This window comes from Balaenoptera physalus (genome assembly GCF_965194825.1).
Source record: "Balaenoptera physalus genome assembly, chromosome: 10".
In the NCBI taxonomy this organism is placed as follows: domain Eukaryota; kingdom Metazoa; phylum Chordata; class Mammalia; order Artiodactyla; family Balaenopteridae; genus Balaenoptera; species Balaenoptera physalus.
The window spans coordinates 59,841,388-59,864,762 of NC_138889.1; the positions used below are offsets into that span (position 1 = coordinate 59,841,388).

General features: G+C 49.4%; 1 protein-coding gene across 2 annotated transcripts; it reads right to left on the minus strand.

The window, feature by feature from the left end:
- Positions 1 to 4,235: 4,235 nt before the first annotated feature.
- On the minus strand, positions 4,236 to 23,018 carry MOGAT2 (monoacylglycerol O-acyltransferase 2). 2 transcript variants are annotated; one of them, XM_082477847.1, is made up of 6 exons: positions 18,593 to 23,018; positions 13,874 to 14,052; positions 8,781 to 8,985; positions 8,297 to 8,471; positions 7,163 to 7,362; positions 4,236 to 5,746 (listed from the first exon to the last, which is right to left on the minus strand). In XM_082477847.1, exons 1-6 carry the CDS (start codon positions 18,681 to 18,683, stop codon positions 5,592 to 5,594), a joined length of 1,005 nt encoding a protein of 334 aa, XP_082333973.1. In that variant the 5' UTR covers positions 18,684 to 23,018; the 3' UTR covers positions 4,236 to 5,591. The 2 variants fall into 2 exon arrangements, with proteins under 2 accessions (XP_082333973.1, XP_082333972.1); XM_082477846.1 differs by lacking the exon at positions 4,236 to 5,746 and having other exon boundaries at positions 7,291 to 8,985.
- Between the last annotated feature and the right edge of the window lie 357 nt (positions 23,019 to 23,375).

Genomic DNA, 23,375 nt, shown 5'->3' on the forward strand with positions numbered 1-23,375 from the left:
AAATCAAATTTTAATTTTAGAATAGTTGTAGATTTAAAGAAAAGTTGCAATGACAGTATACAGAGTTCTATACCCCTCACCCAGTTTCCTCACTTTACTCTGGTACATTTGTTACAGCTAAGAGACAAGATTGGTACATTATTACTAACTAAACTCCACAACTTATTCAAAGTTCACCAGGTTTTCCTAATGACCTTTATCTGTTCTTGGATTCCAATCAAGATACCACATTACATTTATTCATCACGTGTTCTTTGTGTCCTCTGCTCTGTGATGGTTTCTCAGTCCTAGTTTTTTGATGACCTTTAGTTTTGAGGAGTACAGCTCAGGTATTTTGGAGAAGGTCACTCAATTTGGATCTATATGATGTTCTTCTCTTTGTTAGACTGGGGTTATGGTGTTTAGAGATGCAGACCATGGAAGAGAAGTGCCATTCTCATCACATCGTATCAAGGGTACATACTGTCAACATGACATCACTGATAATGTTGACCTTGATCACCTGGTGACCGTGAGGTAGTGTTTGCCAGGTTTTCTATTGTGCAGTTACTCCCTGTTCCTCCCCTGTCCCCAGCTCTTTCCATAGTCGACTCATGGAAACAAGCTACTAGTCTTACCCCAACTCAAGTGGGTGAGGGTTGTGCTCTACTTCCTTGAGAGGACAATGTCTACATGAATTACTTGGGATTCTTCCATAAGGGAGGCTGTCTCTTCTACCCTATGTATTCATTAATCAGTCATATTCATATCAGTAAGTACTGTGGACATTTATTTTATACTTTGGATTATAATCCAAAGAGTATGTTATTCGTTTTGTTGATCAAATTGTTCCAGTCATGGCCCTTGGGAGCTTTCCCAGTTTGGCTCCTGTGTTTCTTTGAGATGCTCTCATCATTTTGTGTTTTGAGCATTCCCTTACTCTGGCACTATAAGATGCTTCAGCCTCATCTTATAGTCTGGCCCTACCTTAGCATCAGTCATTTCTCCAAGTATCTCAGGAATTAGAAAATGTATTAGAAACGGTGATTTGGGCTCTATGCTACTTGCTACTGGGGTGACATTTCTTTTAGGCTCTCTCAGAAGACAGAGCTTGGAAATACAGGTCTGTATACTAACCCATATTTATAATTTGGCAGTTTCCAGTCAATACACTATTTTCCAACGTTACTTTCGTCAGTCCTTTTTCTCCATTCAGTTCAGTGAAATTTTCTCATACATTTGTAATTCAGTTAAGATTCTTCTGTCACAGTCTGCATTCTATCCTGGGATCCATCAACTTCTTGGTTGACTTTTAAGTTTTTTATTTGTTTGTTTTTGGCCACGCTGCTGCAGCATGTGGGATCTTAGTTCCCTGGTCAGGTATTGAACCCGTGCCCCCTGAAGTGGAAGCACAGAGTCTTAACCGCTGGACCCCCAGGGAAGTCCCGATTTTTAAATTTTAATTTCTGTATTTTAAGGTTCACTATTTGTGGGTTTTGACAAATGCATAGTGTCATGTATACACCCTACAGTACCACATAGATTTGTTGTACCACCCTAAAGAACTCCCCTGGTTCCCCCATCAGAGGCTCTTATGCCTTAAATCCCTGACTTCTGCTAACCTATTTTCCCTTCCTATAATTATCCTTTCCCAGAAAATCGTATGAATGGAATAAAATACAGTGTAGCCATTTCTATGGCTTCCTTCACTTAACAAAATGTATTTATGATTCATCCATGTTGCTGTGTGAATAGCTCATTTCTCATTATTTCTGAGCAGTGTTCCATTGTATGAATGTAGCACAGTATGTTTCTCAATTCACCCAGTGAAGGACATCTTGGTTGCTTCCAATTACTGGAGATTATGAATAAGGCTGCTATAGATATTGATGTGCAGATTGTTGTGTGGACTTATTTTCAAAACCCTTGGGTGTATACCTAGGAGCATGATTGTTGTGTTATACAATAAGCCTATATTTCACTTTGTCAGAAACTGCCAAAAAGTCTTCCAAAATGGTGTGTCATTTTGTATAAATTAGAGTTACTTTGAATTTAACAAATTAAATCTAACTTTTCTCCCTCTGCCCTTTGTTTCCAAGCTGGTAGTCAGGAGGTCACACTCACAAGGCAAATGGTTCAAGCTTTGCAGTCAGACTTGTGTTCAAGTCCTGGCTCTGCAAGCGTAAAAAGCACTTAAAATCTGAGTGACTTTGGACAAGTCAGTTAACCTCTCTGAGCCTCACATTGGGAATTCATTTTTCATATATGCCTGATGTCTCAGGGTAGGTTCTCCAGGAAGCGGATTCTGAGATGGCGTTTAGTCTGCAGGATGTTTGTTAAGGAGAGCCTTGGGGACAACACCTGTAAGAGGAAGGGAAGGCAGTGGAATTGGGAACAGGGAGAAGGTGAACTGAAATGGCCCATCCAAGTTGCCCTGATTTGCGCTAAAGTGGCCGAGGCTTACATCCTGCCTGGATCAGTCTAGGATCAGTTGCCCCTGCGCAGGTAGCTCTGCAGCTGCAGCCACGCGTCCTTCCTTAAAGGTGCAGCTAGGTGGCATTTTCCAGTGTCCATCCTCAAGGCAGACTGGAAGAGCCCTAGATGAGAGCTAAGACCAGCCCTGTGTTGGCCACTTTCCAGCTGTGTGACTTCAGACATGTCCTTCCCTTCCCAGAGCCCCTCATCCTACCAGGATATAAGGGGCTAAGACCACGGCCCCAACTGATCCGTGTTCAGCACTTGGCAGTTCACCAGTGGTTCTGTGCACCTCACCTCACAACAACCTTACATGTCAACAGCGAGTCAGCACCACAGGTCCTGGGGCGGTGCTGCTCTTGTGTGGTCTGAGGACCTGCCCGCATCCACCAGCTGCTTCTTACTGGTGCCAGACAAAGGAAGTACAGAATTTGGGAGTAACTGTTCAGAAATGTTAGAGCAATGTGGCAGAGTAATTTTATGTGTTTTGAAACTAATAATAAAAAATTTGATTTGCACTATGTTTGCTTTGTTTCCTTATTTCATTTCTGGGGTAATTTATATTGTATTTTACAAATGGATAGATCAATGGTGGATTGGAACAAAAAATACAAAATCTGGTCCTTTACCACAGACATTTTGAGAAGCGCTGATCTAGGGCATCCCCAATGCAGGCTTCTGACAATTCTTACATTTTTTAAGCGGGGGGCAGGGGGCACCTTTGATCCTTAAGCATTGACATTTTGTTGATAGGGCCAAAATATGTTGCTGTTTATTGCATTTTTCAGGGCCCCTTTGAAAGGAGCTGCTAGAAGGAGTCTTCCTGCCCATCTATTTCTATCCATTCTCTCACTAAGGGTGTAACTGGACGTACGTGGCACCAGGTCAACAGACTGAAAAGGGAAACACTTGGGTCATCTTTCTGGCAAAGAGTGAGGGGAAGAAATAGAATCCAAGAAAAGCCCAAATGTGGTCTGTGATAGACATGAATTTTCACAGCTCTTTCGAAAACTTTTCCAGGCATGTATAAATGGAAGGGGTGAGGAAGAGCTGGCATTTACTCAACGATCATTTATGGATGAACCATTTAAAGGTGAAGAAACTGAGACTCAACGAGGGAATGTGTCCTGTATGGGGTCCCACAGCCAGTGGCAGCGGGCGCTGGGCGGGGGGTGGGTACTGTGTGCCTGGCTGGCTCTCAGGCGCCTGCCATTTCCAGTGTGCCATTCTGTGCAGCTTCAGTCCAGAACCAGACAGGATGAGCGCAGCACGTGATAGCTGCCTGGGAAGGCAGCTTTCATATCGGGACCAGGATGACTAAAATTCTTTAACCTCTCTAACAAGAACCTCATTTGTTATGAAGAGGTCACTGTAAGTGTCATCGACATAATGCATGTGAAGCGTCCACCCAGAGCCCAGCGTGTAGCAGGTTCTCAGGACGGGGCTCAGGGAGCTGACTCTGCCCTTCTCTGGGGTCACTAAGACAGATGCCCAATTCAGCCTGAGGCATCCACTGCCCCTCTGACCTGGCCCATGACCCGCTCCACCTCAAGCACCTCCCAGGGCTCCTTCCTACCTGGGGGATCAATTCTTCACTCCTTGACTGGACATTAGTTCCCCCAGACAGCAGGCCAGGCATCGTCAGGGACCCTATCTGCCTGCCCCGCCTCTATCTCAATAGAAGTTTGCTGCACAAAGGCCTAAACCTCAGCCTCCTGTTCCCTAAACCTCACCTTGACCCTGACCCTGCCCAGTACTTCTCACCCACGTGTGCCCTGCCCCCTTCCTCCTCTCTGCTTTGCTCGCTCAGCAGCTCCCGTGTTCCCGCCTCGCCTCCTCCTGATCCCTAGCAAAGCCCAGTCCGCCTGAGAGGGTGAGGCTGGGCCGGGCCACGTGGCTGCTGGCAGAGCTGTGCTGGCTGACCCCTGTCCCACCCGTCACCCGCAAGCTGTGTCATCAGGCTGGGCCCCAGCAGGCTCTTTGTCCCCGGTGGATATTGATGCCTGAGAACTTCTCCCAGGTCAAAGGGCAGCCTGATTTCAAGAGGAGACTGCAGCTCTGCCCATCCCTGAGGGCGTTTGTTCTCTGGCTGGTCTGCCCAGTGTCTTTACATAACATCCCCCTTGTTTCCTACAGAACAGGTCACAGGAGGTAAGCTGGAGTTGACTGTTCAGTGAGGAAGAGGCGACATGCCATTCTCTGGCCCATCTGATCCACCATCTGGGAAGGGGAGACAGGGCAGCAGGGCTGGGGGGCCAGGCTGGGGGGCAAAGGTGAGGCTTTGACCAGCGCTCCCAGGTGGAAGTGGGGAGGATGAGAAAAAAAAGTAAAATAGAATCTTTCATTTGATGAATTGACATTTATGGAGCCCATTTTTTGTACCAAGGTCAGGGCTGAACTTACAAAGGATGGAGTAGGAGTTGCCTCATGGAGCCCTCAGCCCATGTGACGTCAGAGCTGAGAGTCAGAGGTCATCCTAGTCACTTGGGGAAACTGAGACTCAGAAAGAGGGCAAAGAAATCCGCCCCCGGTCATTCAGCTGGTGACAGAGTGCAATTCTCCTTCCCTACCTTCTGGGCCCCTCTGGCTGCCATTTCAGGGCTCAGAGGACTCAGAAACTCAAAGGTGCCCAGGGCGAGTGCAGGGGCTTTGTGGCCTCGCCCTCCTCTCCAGCTCAGGGAGGGAGGAGCTGGGACAGGCCGGATGCAGGACGAGGGAAATTGTAGGAGAAAGGGCTGCAGCTGGTGGCTTCTTGCAGCTGTCACTCAAGGCAGAGGAAGAAAAACCTGGTAATTTTTCCTGCCCACTGAGTGACAGGACCACAGGGGACGGAGAACACAGACATTATTCTCTCCCAGCATCTCTCCCATTTCTCAGGTGGGCAGACCAAGGAGAGGGCTACTTGCAGAGGGGTCACAGCAGGAGTGCAAATCACCGATGCCAGAGTCTGGTCTCCTCTGCCACGTTGCCAGTTGTGACTCGGGGCCTGGCATGGGTTAGAAACGCAGGAGCCATCGAAGGCTTTGGAGATGTGTTCAACGGACACCTCCGGGAAGCCTTCTGGGATCACAGCCCCTCCCTCTATTCTCCCTAATGCCAGCCCTGTCCTTTGGGGCAGCCCCTCCTCTGGGGAGGCACTAGCAGAATTCCAAGTGTTGGTCACTGGGGACGTTGTACTTGAGCTTGTGGGCTTCGAAGAGGTTGCTTAGCTCCTTCATGTAGCGCTGGTGCAGGTTGTCCACCTCTTCCTGGGAGGGACGCGGTGTCTTCTGCACCTCGATGGGTGCCCCCACTGCAAGACACAAAGGAGTGAGGTGGCCCAGAGCAGGAACCACCGGAGTTGCAGGGCACTTGGGGTTCACACCACAATGGTCATCGGTGCAGGAAAGTGCTCTTACTGTCTCACTTTCAATTCTATTTTGGGTGATAAGTTCTAAGATGTTAGGGCAACTCCAAGATTCTGATATATTAACAATACCACCAGCTGGCATTTACAAGCAATATCTCTTATAATCGTCCTAACAATCCTATATGGATAGAACCTGCTATTATTCCTGTTTGACGGGCCAGGCAATGAGGCTCAAGGAGGTTAAGTAACTTGTTCAAGGTCACATAGCCAGGAAGAATCAGTGCCAGATGGTAAGCCCTGGGGATGTGCTCTTAACCTCCAGGCCAGGCGGTTCTGAGAGTCTCAGATACTGTGATGGGAAGCGCCTGTATGTCTTTGGGGGAGGCGGCCCACAGCCCAAGCGCCCTTCTTTCCCCCTCTCTCTCCATGCTGGCCTGCAGTGCCCCCTTTCTAGGGAGGAATCGGGAGGCCCTATCTACCTCCTTCCTCTGGTTCTGCCTGGCTCAGAAAGGAGCTGCTATGTGTTCTTCTCTTGGGAATGGCTCTGGAGGCAGCACTTGTGAATTATATTCATGAAAATATTACCACACAACCCAGGGAAAGTCATGGTGTAGGGAGCTGACCAAGTCTGTACTCAACTAAGAAATGAGTGGGTGGTTGGAGATGAACAGACCTCTCTCTACAAGCTTTGCCATTGGAACCTAGGTGGAATCCAAGAAGAAAGCAAATGAGCTGTCCAAATAGCTGGAAAGATGGTGCTAAGTCCATGCACTGAAGCCCATGCCCATTATTTACAGGAAAATCCCTCAGGCTTTCTTTCATAGCCTGCTGATTGCTACTTTACACACAATTCTAACACCTGGAATGCCCTTCCCTTGTATCCATCTTCTCCAATAAGCCTTATGAGATCATCTGGTCCGAATTAAACCTTCCTTCTTTGGCGTAATAAAAAAGTCAAATAGATCCTGACCAAACCTCAACTTAGTTACTCAAGGGCAGGGTGTTCTTTTGGAAATGATTTAACTTCTCTGAGTCTCAGTTTGCCATCAGTGAAATGGGGATGATAGTCCCTGCCTCCAAGGTTGTTGGAATAACTGAGCTGCTGCATGTAAGGAGTCAGTACAGCGCCTGGCACACAGCAGGTGCTCGGTACTCAGTAGTGGCTATGGTTCTTTGTGTCTCTGTTAGAGTTCTCCTCCCAGACTGCCTTATATCTGCCTGTGTGACTGTTTCCCAGTCTAGAATGTGAGTTCCACAAGGTCAAAGATGTGTCTGGCCCATGTGCATGTCCCCTTGCAGCACACAGCCTGGGCCCCTTGCCCTGTAGGCTTCCCCATCCCAGCCTGGGTCTTGGCTCACCCACGGTGGTGATGGGCTGGCGGTAGGGCATAAGACCAAAGCTGTACTGGAAGACACCACGGCCATGGAAGAGTGGGAGGGAGACTCGCATGATCTTCTGCAGTCGGTTCTGGGTCCGGCGCAACCAGGAGCCAGGAGAGTTGTCAACCTGGTCAAATAGGTCATTCTCCCCAAAGGAGAAGATCGGCACCAGAGCTGCCCTGGAGGGAGACAGGAGAGAGGGTTAGGAGGTGCAAGAAGGTGCAAGCTTGTCACCTAGCTTCCTGCAGGGACCCAGTGACCAGGAATTGGGGTAGAGAACAGAGCCCTGGGCCAGAAGTAGGAGGCCTCTGGTGTCTCCCAGTCCTTCTACGGCCTTGCTTTGTGATTGTGGGCAGGTCCCAGCTCCTCTCAGGGCCACTGCCTGGCAGTTGTAACACGACAGGGAGACTAGAATGCTGCAGAGAGTCCTCCCGGATAAAAAACATTTGCAAACTTTGGAAAAATCTCACCTGCCCCAGTTAGTTTGTATTCTTCAAAGATGATCCAAGGTAGGAGAATAGTTCTAAGCAATGCCCCAAACTCCATTCTCCCAGATCCCCTCCGTCTCAGACCTAATGCAAGCTTTCAGCAGTATGACCCTTGACACTTAGTCCCTTTAATCACCAAATCTCCCTTCTAGACTCTTTTCTGGGCATTTGGGAATGAGACAGTACTTCATCACCAACACAGACTCTTCATTGTGAATGGATTGAGAATCTCCCTGCCAGGGCTTCACTGGTGGCACAGTGGTTAAGAATCCACCTGCCAGTGCAAGGGACACGGGTTCAAGTCCTGGTCCGGGAAGATCCCACATGCCTCGGAGCACCTAAGCCCATGCGCCACAACTACTGAAGCCCGGGCACCTAGAGCCTGTGCTCCGCAATGAGAAGCCTGCGTGCCGCAATGAAGAGTAGCCCCCGCTCGCCGCAACTAGAGAAAGCCTGTGTGCAGCGACGAAGACCCAACGCAGCCAAAAATAAATAAATAAAATAAATAAATTAAAAAAAAAAGTCTCTCTGCCAAAATAGGATCTGCATTAATCTCTGCTGTCTTCCCACTAAAATACAATCCTTGCCGATCTCCAACTGAACCGAGAGCCCTCTGCCCCGATACCCGTGCATCAGGGCGAGCCTGACGAAGCCCTTGCGGTTCCGCAGCAACAGCCTGTAGGCTCCAGGCCTGGCGTCCAGTGCCTCCTGGGCGCCCCCGACAATGATGGCCAGCAGGCTGCCACCTCCCTTCCTGTTCAGAATGTGAGCGGCGCTCTCCTTGTCTGCTGAGACCAGCCCTGGGGAGAGGAAGAAGGTCAAGTATGGTGTGAAGGGGGCAGGGATGGTGGAGGAGGTGTGCTCTGGGCTCCACCCCCAAACTGGGAGTTCCCTGAGGACTGGGGCTGAGTCCTCCTCCTCTTCCCGACCCCTTGCCGAGCTCTTTGCTGGGCACGGAGCTGTGGGAAGTGCTTCCTTGGGTCTAGCCTCCTTCTCCACTACACATGTTCTTGGATTAAGTACAGAATTGTTAGAAGTCCTCCTTAAAATCCCTCCTCCATGCCTCCAGCCCTCATCTTCCTGGGCTACCCAGGGGTGGGAAGACTCACCCCCTGACATGATGTAATCCCTGAAGAAAGGGGCCCAGAACCACAAGTTCAGCATCATTAGATGTGGGCGGATGCCGGGGAACAGTGAAGAAAAGCCGGTGCTCTCGGTGCACAGGTTGGTAAAAGCTCCGGCCGCCAGGACCCCATGGGGGTGGAAGCCAGCGAGGTAGTTCCGGGAGGGGTCCAGCTCCACGGTCTTGACCAGCTGCAGGGACAGCAACCTCGTGAGTCGGGGCTGGATCTCAGGCCCTCCCTGATTCTGCCATCACCAGTGTGACCTTGAGCAACTTGCTCCCCGTCTCTGAGCCTCAGGTTCTTATGAAGATGGAGATATGCGTTTGAATGCATCTAGGGAGACCGTGGTGCCATCTGTGTCTCAGACTTGCTGCTGGCTTCGGACAAATTGCTTCCCTCTCTGGCTTTTAATTTATCAAATGCGGGCATTTGACCCTGTCCCACCTACCTCCCAGGACTGCTGAGAAGCTTAGGTCCGTGAGTGCCATGGAATTACCAAGTCTGCAGGACAGGATAATCATAACTGATACATTGAATTATAATTAGTATAGTTCATACACCATCAAGGGCCACACAGGGGTGCCACTATGCTTGAAGAGCCCTATTTTAACAAAACTCCCTATGAGAAAATTTGGTGCTTAGGACCTGGGAGTGAGCATTTGCAAGATGTATCAGGGGTGGTTGAAAGAGCGTGCAGACCTGGAGACTGGCCCTAGTCCTGTTTACCCCGCTGTACAATGCAAATGTCTCCCTGGTGGTTCTCTGCTCCCCCCATGTCAGACCTTCATTGCCATCCATCCACCTCTTCCCCTGGCCATTGGCAGCTCTGCCCTGGTCTGGTCAGTCCTGCAGCATGGAGGGTGCCGGGGAGACCACTAGATATTGTAGAGGGAGTGGGAGAGGAGAGCTGTTTGTCATTAGCAGCTTCCAGGCAAAGTGGGGTGAGGGTGGAAGGAGAGGAGCTGAGTTAACAAATGCTGCTCCCGCCATTTACTGGACAGGCTTCAGTGTGCAAAGATTACTGCCGGGGCAGTGATTGTGTGTGTGACCAACCCCTTTCCCACTCTGCCAGTAACTGCCGGGCCTGCCCTTTAAGAGCCCTGTTATCTGGGAGGCACAGCCATCAGAGTTGGAGGCCCTGAGGCCCCCGGCCCAAGTCCTAAGCCCCTGGCAGGAGGCTCCCTGACAATTCTGCTCAGGCCCTGCAATTTTCACTTCCAGGCATGAGCAGTCCATTCCACTCTGGCTCAGCTCTGGCACCGTGAATGTTCATCCTGTCACCAAGTTGAAATTTTCAGAATGACCCTGAGGATTCTTGTTGCCTTCGGGCCCCAGAGGCCTGGCTGCCCGCTCTCAGAGCAGCCTGGTGGGACCCAAGGGACAGCAATGGGGGTCTGATCCTGTCTGCCCTACCCAAGCTGAACAGCCCCAAATTGTCCTGTCCTTGACCTGGACTTGATCTCTGCAAACCCCCACCCCCCAGTATGCCCTCTGGTTACCCTTGACCCTTTGCAGAAAGGCTGAGGGGACCACAGGTGGAGGCGCCATTGCTTCCCAGATGAGGACAAACCTCTTCCACTCATTCGGTGGGGATTTATTGGACGTGAAAATAAGGACAAGCAGAGATAATTCTGGTTATTATCATTGGGAAAGGTGTTTCCTTAGGAACACATCTCGGTGTGTTTCTTGAAAAACATACCTGGCTCCCTGCACTGAAGCACTTGCTTATGAATTCTCTTTCTCAGCTAGTGGGAAAATAATTTTGTACAACCTGTCTAAATGCAATGAGGCAGTATTTATCGATATTACAATTGAAAAACGTAACTGACCTTTTAGGCCAGCAACTCCACTGCTGAGGAATTTAGCTACAGAATTTCTCATACTTGTGCAAAATGACATCTGAACAAGATTATTAACTAAAGCATTATTTTTAGTAATACCAAAACTTAGCATCCACTCAAATGTCCATCAGCAGGGCCCATTTAGACAACTTATGGAACATTCCCTCATGGGCCACTGTGTAGCCATAGGGATGTACGACATAGCTCTTCCTGTCCTGATATGGGGAGATGCCACAATCACTTGTCGTGTGAAAAAGCAAGACAATGCGTGCAGAACGTCACCAGCTGTGCCGAGAAGGGTAACAGGAGGTGGAGCCAGCTCCTCCTGGGGGAAACAGTGCCTGATTCTCCACCATTAGCTCTTTAGGAAGGCTAAGGGTGAGGTTGGAAAGCTCCAAGACACAGAGACTGTGCCTTAATTTTGCTTGAAATTCACCACTAGATGCTAGTTCATAAAATCACAGTAAGAGCTTATAGAAGCCCAGGGATCCACATGCATTTGACAGGGAAGGCAGAGGCTTGTGAATGTGGGGAAGCTCCAGCAGAGTGGGGACTCCTTATCCGGGACCCCCTACCTCCTGGCCACCCTAAGATCCCTGCAGGGCCTGCGCTTTGAAAGTATGTGGAAGAGTAGGAGGGTCTCCAGGGAGGTGGTGGGGTCCAGAATCCGCAGGCTCCCAGCCCAGGACAGGCAAGTCAAAGTGCTCATCTTCTCACTCCCTGCAGCCCTCTTGGTGGTACAGCCCGCCCTCTGCAGGTGGTGATGCCACAGGCCTGCAGTGGGCAACAATCCTGAACACTGTGCACATGGAATTTCTGCAAAACAGGTCCAGTGTCCCACCAGTGTCAGTAGTGCCAGGGTTGAGAAACCCTCCTGGGGAGCTAACTGGCTGGGGGAGGAGCAGGGGGATGGTGGATAGGACAGGCACAGAGCTGCTCAGCCTCATTTTCTGCAGCTGTCAGCAGCTCCAGCTGTAAAGAGAGCCAGATGCTGTCCTGTGGAGGTCGCGGGATGGCAGGAAGACAGCCCCCTGGAGAGCTTTCAGTTGAAGAGCTCCAGTTCTGCGGAATGGCCTGCACTGGCCTCCATTACCTTATCCCTAAAAACCTCTCCAGCCTCATTCCCAGGTGCACCTTCTGCTTTAGTCACACTATTGCTCAGAAACCACGCGGTGGCAGGCTTCTGGGCCTGAGCTTGCACTCTTCCCTTCACAGGCCGCCTTTCCTTCCCTGGTGGACTCAGGATTTAGCTCACAGTGTGGAGTGAGACCACAGAGCCAGAATCTACAAAGCTCTGCTTGAGGCCAGAAACCACTTATAGTTTTCTTTGGCTTGGTAGCTGATGTCACAAACACTCTCAGGCTACAGGCCATACTTTCCCATGGAGACTCTGGCCTTCCTGGCACAGAAGAGCGAGCCTGGGAAGAGGAGAGGGAGGGATGGGAATTCAGAATCTCAAAGTTCAGAGGTCCTGGGGTGGGGATGAGGGACTCTGCCCATGACATTCCCATGGCTTCCCTCGGGACCCAGCAAACCCTGCTCGTTTCTGCTGACAAGGTCCTGGGAGGGCACCCTGCAGAGGAAGCAGATACGGGGTCGAGGAAGACTGCCCCCACCCGGGCCCCTCAGGTTGGCTCAACACTGCCCACTCGCTCTGCCCTTCAACATCTGTCACCCCTAATGAGCATGGAAGCCTCTGCCAGCCAACTTCCTGCCCTCTGCCCAGCCCCTGCCCTGTTGCCCTGCCTTGCCCTGCCCCATCGCACCCTTTACCTTTGCCCAGGAGGCCCTGCTCACTGGATGCTAAGGGCTCCTGTACCCGAGCTGTTGCCCAGCCCTTGCTAGTCCTTGCTGGGCCCCAGAACTCTCAGAAGGGAGCAAGGCAGGAACTCTGACTCTGCTGCTGAGTGCCCATGACGTGGCCAAGCTGTTTACCCTCTTTGAGCCTGTTTCCTCCATTCCCTATCGCTTTACCAGCTGGGGGCCTAATTTCTGGAGGGCCAGGAAGAGGTGGGGCTCCCAGACTGGGGTGGGAGAAGCCATGCAGGTGTGAAGGGCAGAACAGCCGGTCTCTGGGCTATCAGAGTCCTCCCTAGACCCATAGCCATGCCCACATCTCCCCAGAATCCCCAGCGATTCAGTAAAATAATAAAAACTACTAGTTTACTGAGAACGTACAAAGTGCTTTACTTGCTGTCTCATGGAATCCACACAACCCAATGACGTATGTGGCATCATCTCCACTTTACATATGAGGAAACTGAGGCTCAGAGAGACTGTATAACTCACCCAAGGTCACACCACTTGTATGTTGCAGAACTGATAATAGAACCTAGTCTGTTCAGCTCCAGAGGCCACACTCTATATGTTTCTTCTCTCCTGTTTCCAGAGGAGGGCCACCTGCCCCTGTCTGGCACCTCTCTGAGTCCCCATTGCCGTCCCCATCCTATCTGGACAATAAATCATCCCTGCCCAGCTGCTTATGCCCAAGAGTTTAGTCTGTCTGGGATTCAGGAAAGGAGCCAAGGTCAGTTCACTCAAATCAAGGACTCTGCTCCACTCAGGACTGAATTGGGTCCAGAGTCAAGGGTCCAAAAGGCCATGAGGTGCCCTGAGTCAGAAAGTCAGAGATTCAAAAGCACTCAAGTGGGAGGGATCAGTGTGCTCATGGGATACATTTGTAAACTAAGATTTAGAATGGGGCAAGGCCTTGTCCAAGGATGCCTAACATACCAGAGTGAGGGGCAGAATCTGAGAACAAGTACAGGGTCCTCTACCCTGTCCCTTTAAACTGACAATGTACAAACTTTAAACCAGTAAAAGAACTTTGTATGTGAACTTGATCACATCCTTGTCCCTCTCTAGGGGTTAGTCTCCTCCTCTTATGAAGTGTGGGGCTAGAGGGTCTCTTAGGACCTTAAGTTTATTACCTTCACCCCCAAGCATGGCTACTGAGGGGTTTATACCTATAAGATACACATGTGTGCCACACTACATGGCCCACAGAGCTCCTTCAAATCCTGTTCATTCATCAGTCCTCATACTGGCCCCACATCCCTGCAGGTGGGAAACCGTGGCCAGACAGAAGCTGGACTCTTCCCCAGGCCACATAGTGGTGGAAGCCTGGCTCCTACCTCCCAGCCCAGTATTCTGCTCACTGCACACAGGGCCACACTTCCCCACGGACACATGGGGCACTATGGTCCTGGCCACACCCCAGCCAGCCCCATTACTCACTGAGACGGGGAAATAGTCCTTCATGTACTTCCATATGACCCAGCGCCTTGAGGCCTCAATGCGCCTGCCCCCCTGCCGTGGCTTGTCTCGGTCCAGGTACCACCAGGTTGCATACAGGATACTGAAGATCCAGAATCTTGTGAACAGGAGACCAATGAAGACCACAATGCAGATCTGGGCTGGGGAAGGAAGCAGGAACCATCAGTGGTCAGAGGGGTGAAGGAAGGATTTCTCCCCCTATGCCCATCACTAGCAGCACTGTCCTGTCCAGCCCTCACCCCAGGGAGAAGGGGTCGGCCTCCCCTGCCTTCAAAGAGGAAGGAATGCAGCCCATGCAGTGTCACACTGGGAGCCTGGATTTGAAGCCAGGTAGGCCTAGCTCCAAACTCATTTTTTCCCACTGCACCAGGCTGCCTCATTCACTCCAGTCTTCCCCCTCCACCTCCTCTCTGTCCAGTTAAGCATCTGTGTTCACCAGGTGCTCAATAAATGCCTGGGGGAGAAGTGACTAGTTTAACTGTTTCTCATTTCCACCCTTTGGGCCCTCAGAGAAAAAGGAGACATTCTCTCTGCCCAGCCCTCTCTCTGTCCACTCTCGCCCATCTTTCCATAGATAAATCCTGCCAGATCCCGCCTCTAATTAAAGTCCTTCCATGGTTTTCTCATAACTTTAAAAACAGCCCATGTAGCTCAGCCTGGCATTCAGGCTCCCCACGGCTGGTCTGATCCCCCTCCCACTCCGGCCTCACTCACCCACATGCACCCCATGCTCCGGCCACATGAAACTGCTCAGTGTACCTACACTGAGAGACTGAGTTCCTTCAATCTCTTAGCTTTTGCTTATGCTGCTTCCTCTTCCTGCCATGCCCTTTCCTGGTGAAGGAGGGAGGACAGAAGAGGCCAACTTGTGGCTGGCCCATGGGTTGGGGTGCAGCATGGCTAGGACCAGGCCAAGTGAGGAAATACCTTCTTACCTACGATTCCAAGTCCCTTGCTGCAAGCTAATCCTGGCTTCATCTCAGGGTCAGGGGGTCTGTGGGGCTGACCCTAACCTGATGCTAATGGAACATCATTCCCAGAGAATATTTCTCCCTCCCCATCCCATTCCTTCCACTCAACACCATGCACCCACACTCTTAGAAATGTCAGCCTCCGGTTGTATTGCATCTGAAAGTGGGGTAGACTGGGTCTGTCATTCCTGGCAGGCTTCCAGGAGAAGGGGACTTTTGACCCAGTCTGAACAGTAGTAAAATTCATAAGCCAGAGAAAATAGGTTGGGGCTCACAGATGTTCACTTTACACAGAACACCTATGTGCCAGGTGTTGGTGGTTCAGCCGTGAACAACAGAGAAAAATTCCTACCCTCATGGAGCTGACTTTCCAGTGCTGTGTTTGGGGGCACTTGTTTTGTTTTTTTAAATTTCTATGGTGGTAAAATATATGTAACATAAACTTTATCATCTGAACCATTTTTAAGTGTACAGTTCAGTGGCATTAAATTCATTCACATTGACCATCGTGACCATCCATTCCCAGAACTCTTTTCATTTTCCCAAACTGAACCTCTGTACCCATTAAACAAAAACTCCCATGTCCCCCTACCCCAGCCCCTGCCAACCACCATTCTCTTTTAGGTCTCCATGAATTTGATTAGTCTACAAACCCCACATAAGAGGAATCATAAAATATGTGTGTGTGTGTGTGTGTGTGTGTGTGTGTGTGTGTGTGTGTATGTGAGACAGACTGGCTTATCTCACTTAGCACAACGTCCTCAAGATTCATCCATGTTGTTGTATGTTTCAGAAACTCCTTCCTTTTTATGGCTGAATAACATTCCATTGTGTTATTTGCAGCATTTGCTATACATTCATCCATCAATGGACCGATGGACACTTGGGTTTCTTCCACCTCTGTACTTTATTTTAAAATAGCATTGAATTAGTTACTAATAATGAAAAATGGGGAGGCTTCACACTCAAACCCATTCATCTGGCGTCTCTTAAACAGCCGGAAGGAGCGGTAGCCCTGAGTCACTGCCATCGCAGGCAGCTCCCCTCCAGGCATTTCCCCTCCTTCCCAGGCCTGCTGGCCAATGGCTGCTGGAACCCATTCTCTCACATCAGCCTCGTGATTCCTGGAGGATTCAGAAAAAGGACGAACCACACTCCTGGTGAGTTGATCACTTTTTTGTTTGCCTTTAAGTTTTTTTAATAAAAAATTTGAAAGGGAAAGTTGCAGAAGAGTGGGAATGAAATGCCACCATTTGCATGAAGAATAACATGTCCACCCTTGTGATGCCCACGCATAGAGGATGGAAGGACACCTGCAGATCTGGAGGGAGGAGGCAGGTGCCAGGAGATAAGGGATAAGGATGGCTTGGCAGTTGACTTAGATTTTATCATTTTTATTTACATAACAAATATTTAATGTGAGAAAATGATAAAGAACCTCAGCTAGGACTCTCTGCCCTTGGGCAAAATCAAAATTCTATGTGGGTCGCTCCCCCTTTCAGAAAACCGCCTCTAGAGAATACAACCGAGTTGTTAATAGTGGCTCCCTGGAGGGAATTCCCTGGCCGTCCAGTGGTTAGGACTCCGTTCACGGCTGCTTTCACACAAGCCACGATGCGTACGGCCCAAAATAAATAAATAAATAAATAAATAAATAAAAATAGTGGCTCCCTGGAGGGTAGGATTTGGGGAAGTCTTTCACTTTTAGGATACCTATTTTGTTTGGATGTGTTACAACAGCACATATTCATTTTTATAACTAACATAGCATGTTAAGGTTAGGAAAAAACCCATACAAGAGGAACTTGCACTTGACAGAAAGAACTCTCCACCATCCCCCTCACCCTGAGGTCACCTTTTAACTCCTGTCAGCAGGCAAAACCCAAACTTGGGGATCTTTTCAGTCCCTTAGGAAGGGAGACACCTTCTTTCACCTTGTAACACCAAGGGGGAAAAAATGTAAGAACCCACTTTACTGAGACCCAGAGAGGGTATGCAAATTGGCTAAGGTCCCACAGCAAGCTAGTAGGCTGGGACCTGGCATTCAATTCTACTCTTTTGTCTACATCATGCTCCCAACATTCATTCATTCAACATTTATCAACACCAACTCTGCTAGGAGCTGGAGATGCAGCTGAGAACAAGACCAACTATTTGAATGGAGCTTACCTTCTTCCTGTGTGGGTGTGTGAATTATAGAGGAGTGGAAAGGAAACAGAGTAAACATGTAACCCACTGTAAAGTATTTGTTTCTGGGCCCTGAGTCCTCAGTGACAGGTCCTGGTTGACCTCTCCGGCCACTTCTTTGCCCCTCCCCAAAATGCCTGCTCTATGTCCAGCGTGAGCCAGCTGTTCACAACATGTGTGGTGTTTACTCCCCCACTGGAAGCCCTTACTCTCCTGCCAGCCTGTAAATCCCACCCTGTGCACTCATCTCCTAAGTATCTTTGAAAAGGGGCCCTTTCTTTCCACCCACTGCCAGACCAGGGGAGGCAATCTTTTTCTTAAAGGGCCAGATTGTAAATATTTTAGACTCTGAGGCTATATGGGGCAACTTGGAGGGTATTACACAGGCACATAATCATTTGAATTACGCCAACATTTAAAATGTAAAAACTATTCTTGGCTCATGGGCTGTACAAATGCAAAAGCAACCAGTGGGCTGGATTTGGCCCATGCCACATAACTTGGGGACCCCGATCTAGCTGGCAGCTACTACCTGCTATTGGTCTACGCCCCACACCCCAAACACAGCAGATCCATAGACTTCAGGCACTGAGACCTGTCCCACACAGATTGGACCTTGTCACTCCTGTACCAAAAAGCCTTCTGGGCTCCCCTTTGTCCCCAGGATAAGGGACAAGGTACAAGCTCCTGCTCCTGGCACGAGTGGGCTCAGATCCCTTTGCTCAGCGACCCTCCCTCTAGCTCCAGCCCCAGCGCTGCTTGACCTCCCCGTGCTGCTCCTGACATTCCCAGGATCCCGGGCTGGGCTGGGGGTGGGCACGGACAGTCAGACACACTCCTGCTGGGAAAGCTCTCCCAAGGCCAGCTGGGCAAGATGTCCCTCATCCCCTGTAATCCCCAGGTCTCAGCCCACCTGGCTCTGGGCCCCCAGTGCCCCATGCCCAGGAGGCAGCCTACTTGTCGACTTGTCGCCTCCTGCCCCTGCTCCACACCTCCTCCCATGCCCTCAGCCCTCTCTCCTCCCTCTGTTGCCTTCCCTCTCCTCCTCTGGCAGTAGGAGAAGCCCAGACCTACAGCCTTGGACATTTAAGGCAATTAGCTTCTCTGCTCATCTGTGGAATGGGGTAACCGGGGATATTTTAAATGTTTTAACAACCCTTAGGGCAGAGACACAGGTCAATCATCAGGGATGCTAAGGGCAGGGAACTGGAGGCTTGCTTTAGCTGTAAAATTTCGGGGAGCTTCTGAGAGAGGACATGGGGTATGTGTATGGTATTTGTGTGTGTGTGTGTGTGTGTGTGTGTGTGTGTGTGCGCGTGCACGTGCATGTTTGTGTGTGGGTGTGTGAAATGGCTATTGACCAGTCTGTAAAGAGTACGCCCACAGTTTAACGCCAATGTAGTGGCATCAGTGTACAGGCTGAACACTAGCCCTGGGGGGAGCAGTCCCTACCCAGTCTGGCGCCAGCAGGTGAGATGAAGAATCCCATGGCTTCCCGTCCCCCCAGCCCAGCCCGCCTTACCCAGAGCCAGAAAGGAGAAAACCCACTGCAGGACCACAAAGGTTTGCATCCTGCGCTCCCATGGCACGGACAAGGGTGCAAACTTCACCATGCTGTCTCTTTGGTTGATTCCGGTGTCTTCTCTGAGCTCTGCTGTGGTCTGAGGCACCTACTTACTGGTTTTCGCTGCTGCCAGAGGTTGAGTAAGCGTTAGCGGTTGGGGAGGAGGGTGCCCCACCCCACACTGCCCAGCCCAACGCCTCCCTGCCCCCGCCCTGGCAAGGATCTGTTTCCTGGTAGAAACCTTTGAACCCACTTGCCCTGGAGCCAGGTAAAGGAAGGAGGAAGGCAAGGACATTTGCCTCCTCAAGCAAAACCTTATCTGCCAGATGCCTTTCTCTGTTTGCTTGAATCTTGCCCTCCACTTGGCAGGTAAAGCACTGAGTATAGGGCAATCCTGTCCCTCTTCACCTACCCAATGACATGGCTGCAATAACTGTCTCCTCTCTTCTGCCACTGTTCCCCTCCACAAACATGCAGTAGCAACTCCTGTCTACAAATCCTTTGGCCCCACCATCTCCTCCACCTCCTGCCCTATTCATGGAAGAGCCCCGTCTGCATTCCACATCCTTCCCTCCCATTCTGTCCTCCCTCCTCCAGACTTCAGATGCCATTGTTCCATGGAACTGCCCTTGACAAGTTCACCAATGCTTCCATGCTGCCGAATCCAGTGGTCCATTCTCAGCTCTCATCTTGACCTCTCAGCAGCCTTAGACAGAGTTGGTCACTCCCTGCTCCTTGAAACCACTTGGCCTGTGGACTCCACACTCTCCTGGTTTCTTTCCTGCCCCTCTGGCTGCCCCTGGGTCTAATTGTGGCTCTTAGCCTTCACCAGGCTAAGTGTTGGAGTGCCCTTTTGCCTACTCAGTCCTTGTGAAACAAGAGGGAAGAGGGCAGGGCACAACCTTTAAAAGAATGACATAGCCCGAGGACAGGACATAAACTGATTAGAACCAAATAAGTCCAAGATGGCGGACGAGTCGACCTTCACTAGACTTGTGTGTGTGTGTCTAATTTTGGCCACACCATGCAGCATATGGAATCTTAGTTCCCCAACCAGGGATCGAACCCGTGCTCCCTGCAGTGGAAGCGCAGAGTCCTAACCACTGGACCACCAGGGAAGTCCCTCTAGTGGACCTTGAGCCTCAGTATACACTCATTGTAACATATCAGCAAGCTAAATATCACACCCACCGGTGCCATGACAGTTCAAGGCCAACCATAAAGGTCAAAAAGTAGCCAGTGGCCCAATTTCTGGAAATCCCCACCCCTTCCCCAAAATAGCTGGAATACCCCTCCCACTCATTAGCCTATGAAATTACCCATCCCTATAAAAACTGACAACCCCATACCCTGGTGCCTTTCTCACCTTCTGAGATGGCCCACACTCTGTCTGTGCAGTGTGTTTCTCTCTAAATAAATCCACTTCTTACCTATCTCTTTGTCTCTCACTGAATTCTTTCTGTGATGAGACACCAAGAATCTGAGCTTCATTAAGTCCTGAGACCAGGTGTGTGATCTCAGTTAAAAGACTGTGGGTTCAAGCCCCAGTCTGGGTTTTGGCTGGGTTCGAGTCCCAGCCCATAGGTTCAAGCCCCAGTCTGAGTTACATGGTTTCACTTGGAACCTCCCTCTTCTCTCCACCCTCTCTCCTGCAGAGACTTCCTCCAGGCTCATGGCCTTGGAGTCTATCTGCAGGACAAACACTTCCAAACTGCATCTGCAGCCCTGACTTCCCCCCAGGCTCCAGACTTGACTAGCTAGGTGGCTACTTGACATCTTCCCTGACAGCCCGTTCAGCTCCTCCATCACAGCCTGTCTCAAACTGAACTTGACCTCCCCTCACTTTCCCAGTCTGGCCTTTCCTCTGCTGTTTGCCATCTCAGGAAAGGGGACTCCAGTGACCTGGTTCCTCAGGCCAAAACCTCAGAGTCACACTAGACTCTTTCCGTCCCTCTCCATCCAACTGTCTGTCGGTTCTCCTAAATCTCTCCATTTAAATGTACACTTTGAACTGAAATATATCAAGCATACAGTAAAAGGCACAAATCCTAAGTGTAGGAGTGATATTTTGTCACAGAGTGGACATACTGGTGTGATCTCTGCTCTGATGGACAAATAGAACCTGACCAGCACCCGTGTCCTTGCCCATCACTCCTCTCCTCTCCGACCCTCACACCAACCTCGTCTCTGCTTCGAACTTTATAATGAGTGAGCCTTACACAATATACCTTCTGGGATGGTCTCTTTTGGCTCAAGATTATACTTTGAGAGTCATCCAAATTGTGTGTATTTGTAGTACGTTTGTTCTCGTTGCCATATACGACTTCACTTTGTGAATATGCCAGAATTCATCCATTTCACTGTTGAGAGGTATTTGGGCTGTTGTCTGTTTCTGGCTATTGTGAATTGTGCTGCTATGGGCATTCTTTTCTCTTTTCTTTTTTTTTTCCAATTTTTTGGAGAAAAAATTGACAAATATCATTGTATAAGTTTCAGGTATACAGCGTGATGGTTTGATTCACATATTTTGTGAATGATTACAATAGATTTAGTTAACATCCATTGTCTCACACAGTACAATAAAAAGAAAGGAAAAAAAATCTCCTTTTCATGAGAACTCTGATCTACTCTCTTCCCAACTCTCCTATGTATCACAGAGCAGTACAGGCATTCTGTACATGGCTTGTGGTGCACACATTTCTATACGTTTCTGTTGTGTGTGTGCCCGGGAATAGACTGGCTGGGTCTCCTGGTATAAAGCCACATATTTTCCAACGTGGTTGTACAAATTTACACCCACAAGGCCCGCATGAGAATTCCAGTTGCTCCACATCCTTCTCAACATTTTAGCCATTGTAGCGAGTATGCAGGGATACTTCATTGTGCTTATAGTGATTTCTTAATGCCTAAGAGGTTGAGCACATTTTAGTATGTTTATTGGCCATTTGGATATGATTTTATGTCAAGTTCATGTTCTAGTCTATTGTCGATTTAAATATCTCTCGCGTTGGAAAGATGCTTTCCACACCCACAGCCAGCCTCTTTGATCGACTCTGACATCAGCGTTCTCACTGGTCTCTGTCACTGTGCCCTTTCTCCCTCCCAGAATCTCAACAGCCGGAGGGACTGCTGGGTCAGAGTATGTGACTGCAGGAGCTTGGCAGTAGCAGTGCCAGACTTTTCCCAAAACAGCAGCACCAGTTTATACCTTTACCAGAAATATATGCGAGATCCCATAGATGTGTAACCTCTCTGGCCCTTGGTGTGGTCAGACTTATTATTATTTGCTAGTGTGTAGAGTGATATCTGGTTGGGATCTTGCACTTCCTGAACACGAATGTTGCACGTGGCTTTATTCATAGGAGTTTCCTCTTCTGTGAAAAGCTCATTCTTAATTTTCTTCCATTCCTCTACAGTGTTTTTTGTGGTTTTTGTCTAAATTTGAAGTTTTTTATGCACTCATGTTACTAACCTTTGAGGTTGCACATATTGCGAATCTCTTCTCCCAATTTTTAGCTTGTGTTTTAAGGTGTCACTGGATGAACAAACATTTTACATTTTAATATATTCATATTCATCAGTCTTTTGTTAAATAGTCATTGCCTGGTCTGATTCAGGAAATCTTTTCCTACTTATATTTACCATTAAGAATTTAAAATTTGGGACTTCCCTGGTGGCACAGTTCTTAAGAATCCGCCTGCCAATGCAGGGGACACGGGTTCAGGCCCTGGTCCGGGAAGATCCCACATGCCTCGGAGTAACTAAGCCCGTGCACCACAACTACTGAACCTGTGCTCTACAGCCCGCAAGCCACAACTACTGAGCCTGCGTGATGCAACTACTGAAGCCCGTGCACTCTAGAGCCCATGCTCCGCAACAAGAAAAGCCACCGCAATGAGAAGCCCGTGCACCGCAATGAAGAGTAGCTCCCACTCGCCGCAACCAGAGAAAGCCCATGCACAGCAATGAAGACCCAAAGCAGCCAAAAAATAAATTAATTAATCAAAAAAAATTTTTAAGTTTGTTGTTTGTTTTTCATATGTAAGTCCTTACTGCATCTGGATGTTTATACAGTATGAGTTAGGTTCCAACTGTATCTTTAACATATGAGAACCATTCTGTGCAGTCCCATTTGTTCACCCCCCACTCCCTTCCCCAATGAGGTAATGTGCCACCTCTGTCATACAATAGATTTCTACACATTTGTGGCCTGTGTCAGGCTTTTATTCTCTGTTTATCTATCTCTGCCAGTGCCACACCATTTTAATTATTTACTTAGCTCTAATATCTAGGAGGGCAAGCCTCCTTGCTCTTCTGTCTTACAATTGTCCAGGCTATAATTCACCCTTACTCTTCCATATACATTTTAGAATCATCTCAACAATTCCCAAAATTCTCTCTCTTTTTTTTTTTTTTAATGAAGCAGCACTCCTTTTTTTTTTTAAATTATTTATTTATTTATTTATTTATTTATTTATTTATGGCTGTGTTGGATCTTCGTTTCTGTGCGAGGGCTTTCTCTAGTTGTGGCAAGCGGGGGCCACTCTTCATCGCGGTGCGCGGGCCTCTCACTATCGCGGCCTCTCTTGTTGCGGAGCACAGGCTCCAGACGCGCAGGCTCAGTAATTGTGGCTCACGGGCTCATCTGCTCCGCGGCATGTGGAATCCTCCCAGACCAGGGCTCGAACCCGTGTCTCCTGCATTGGCAGGCAGATTCTCAACCACTGCGCCACCAGGGAAG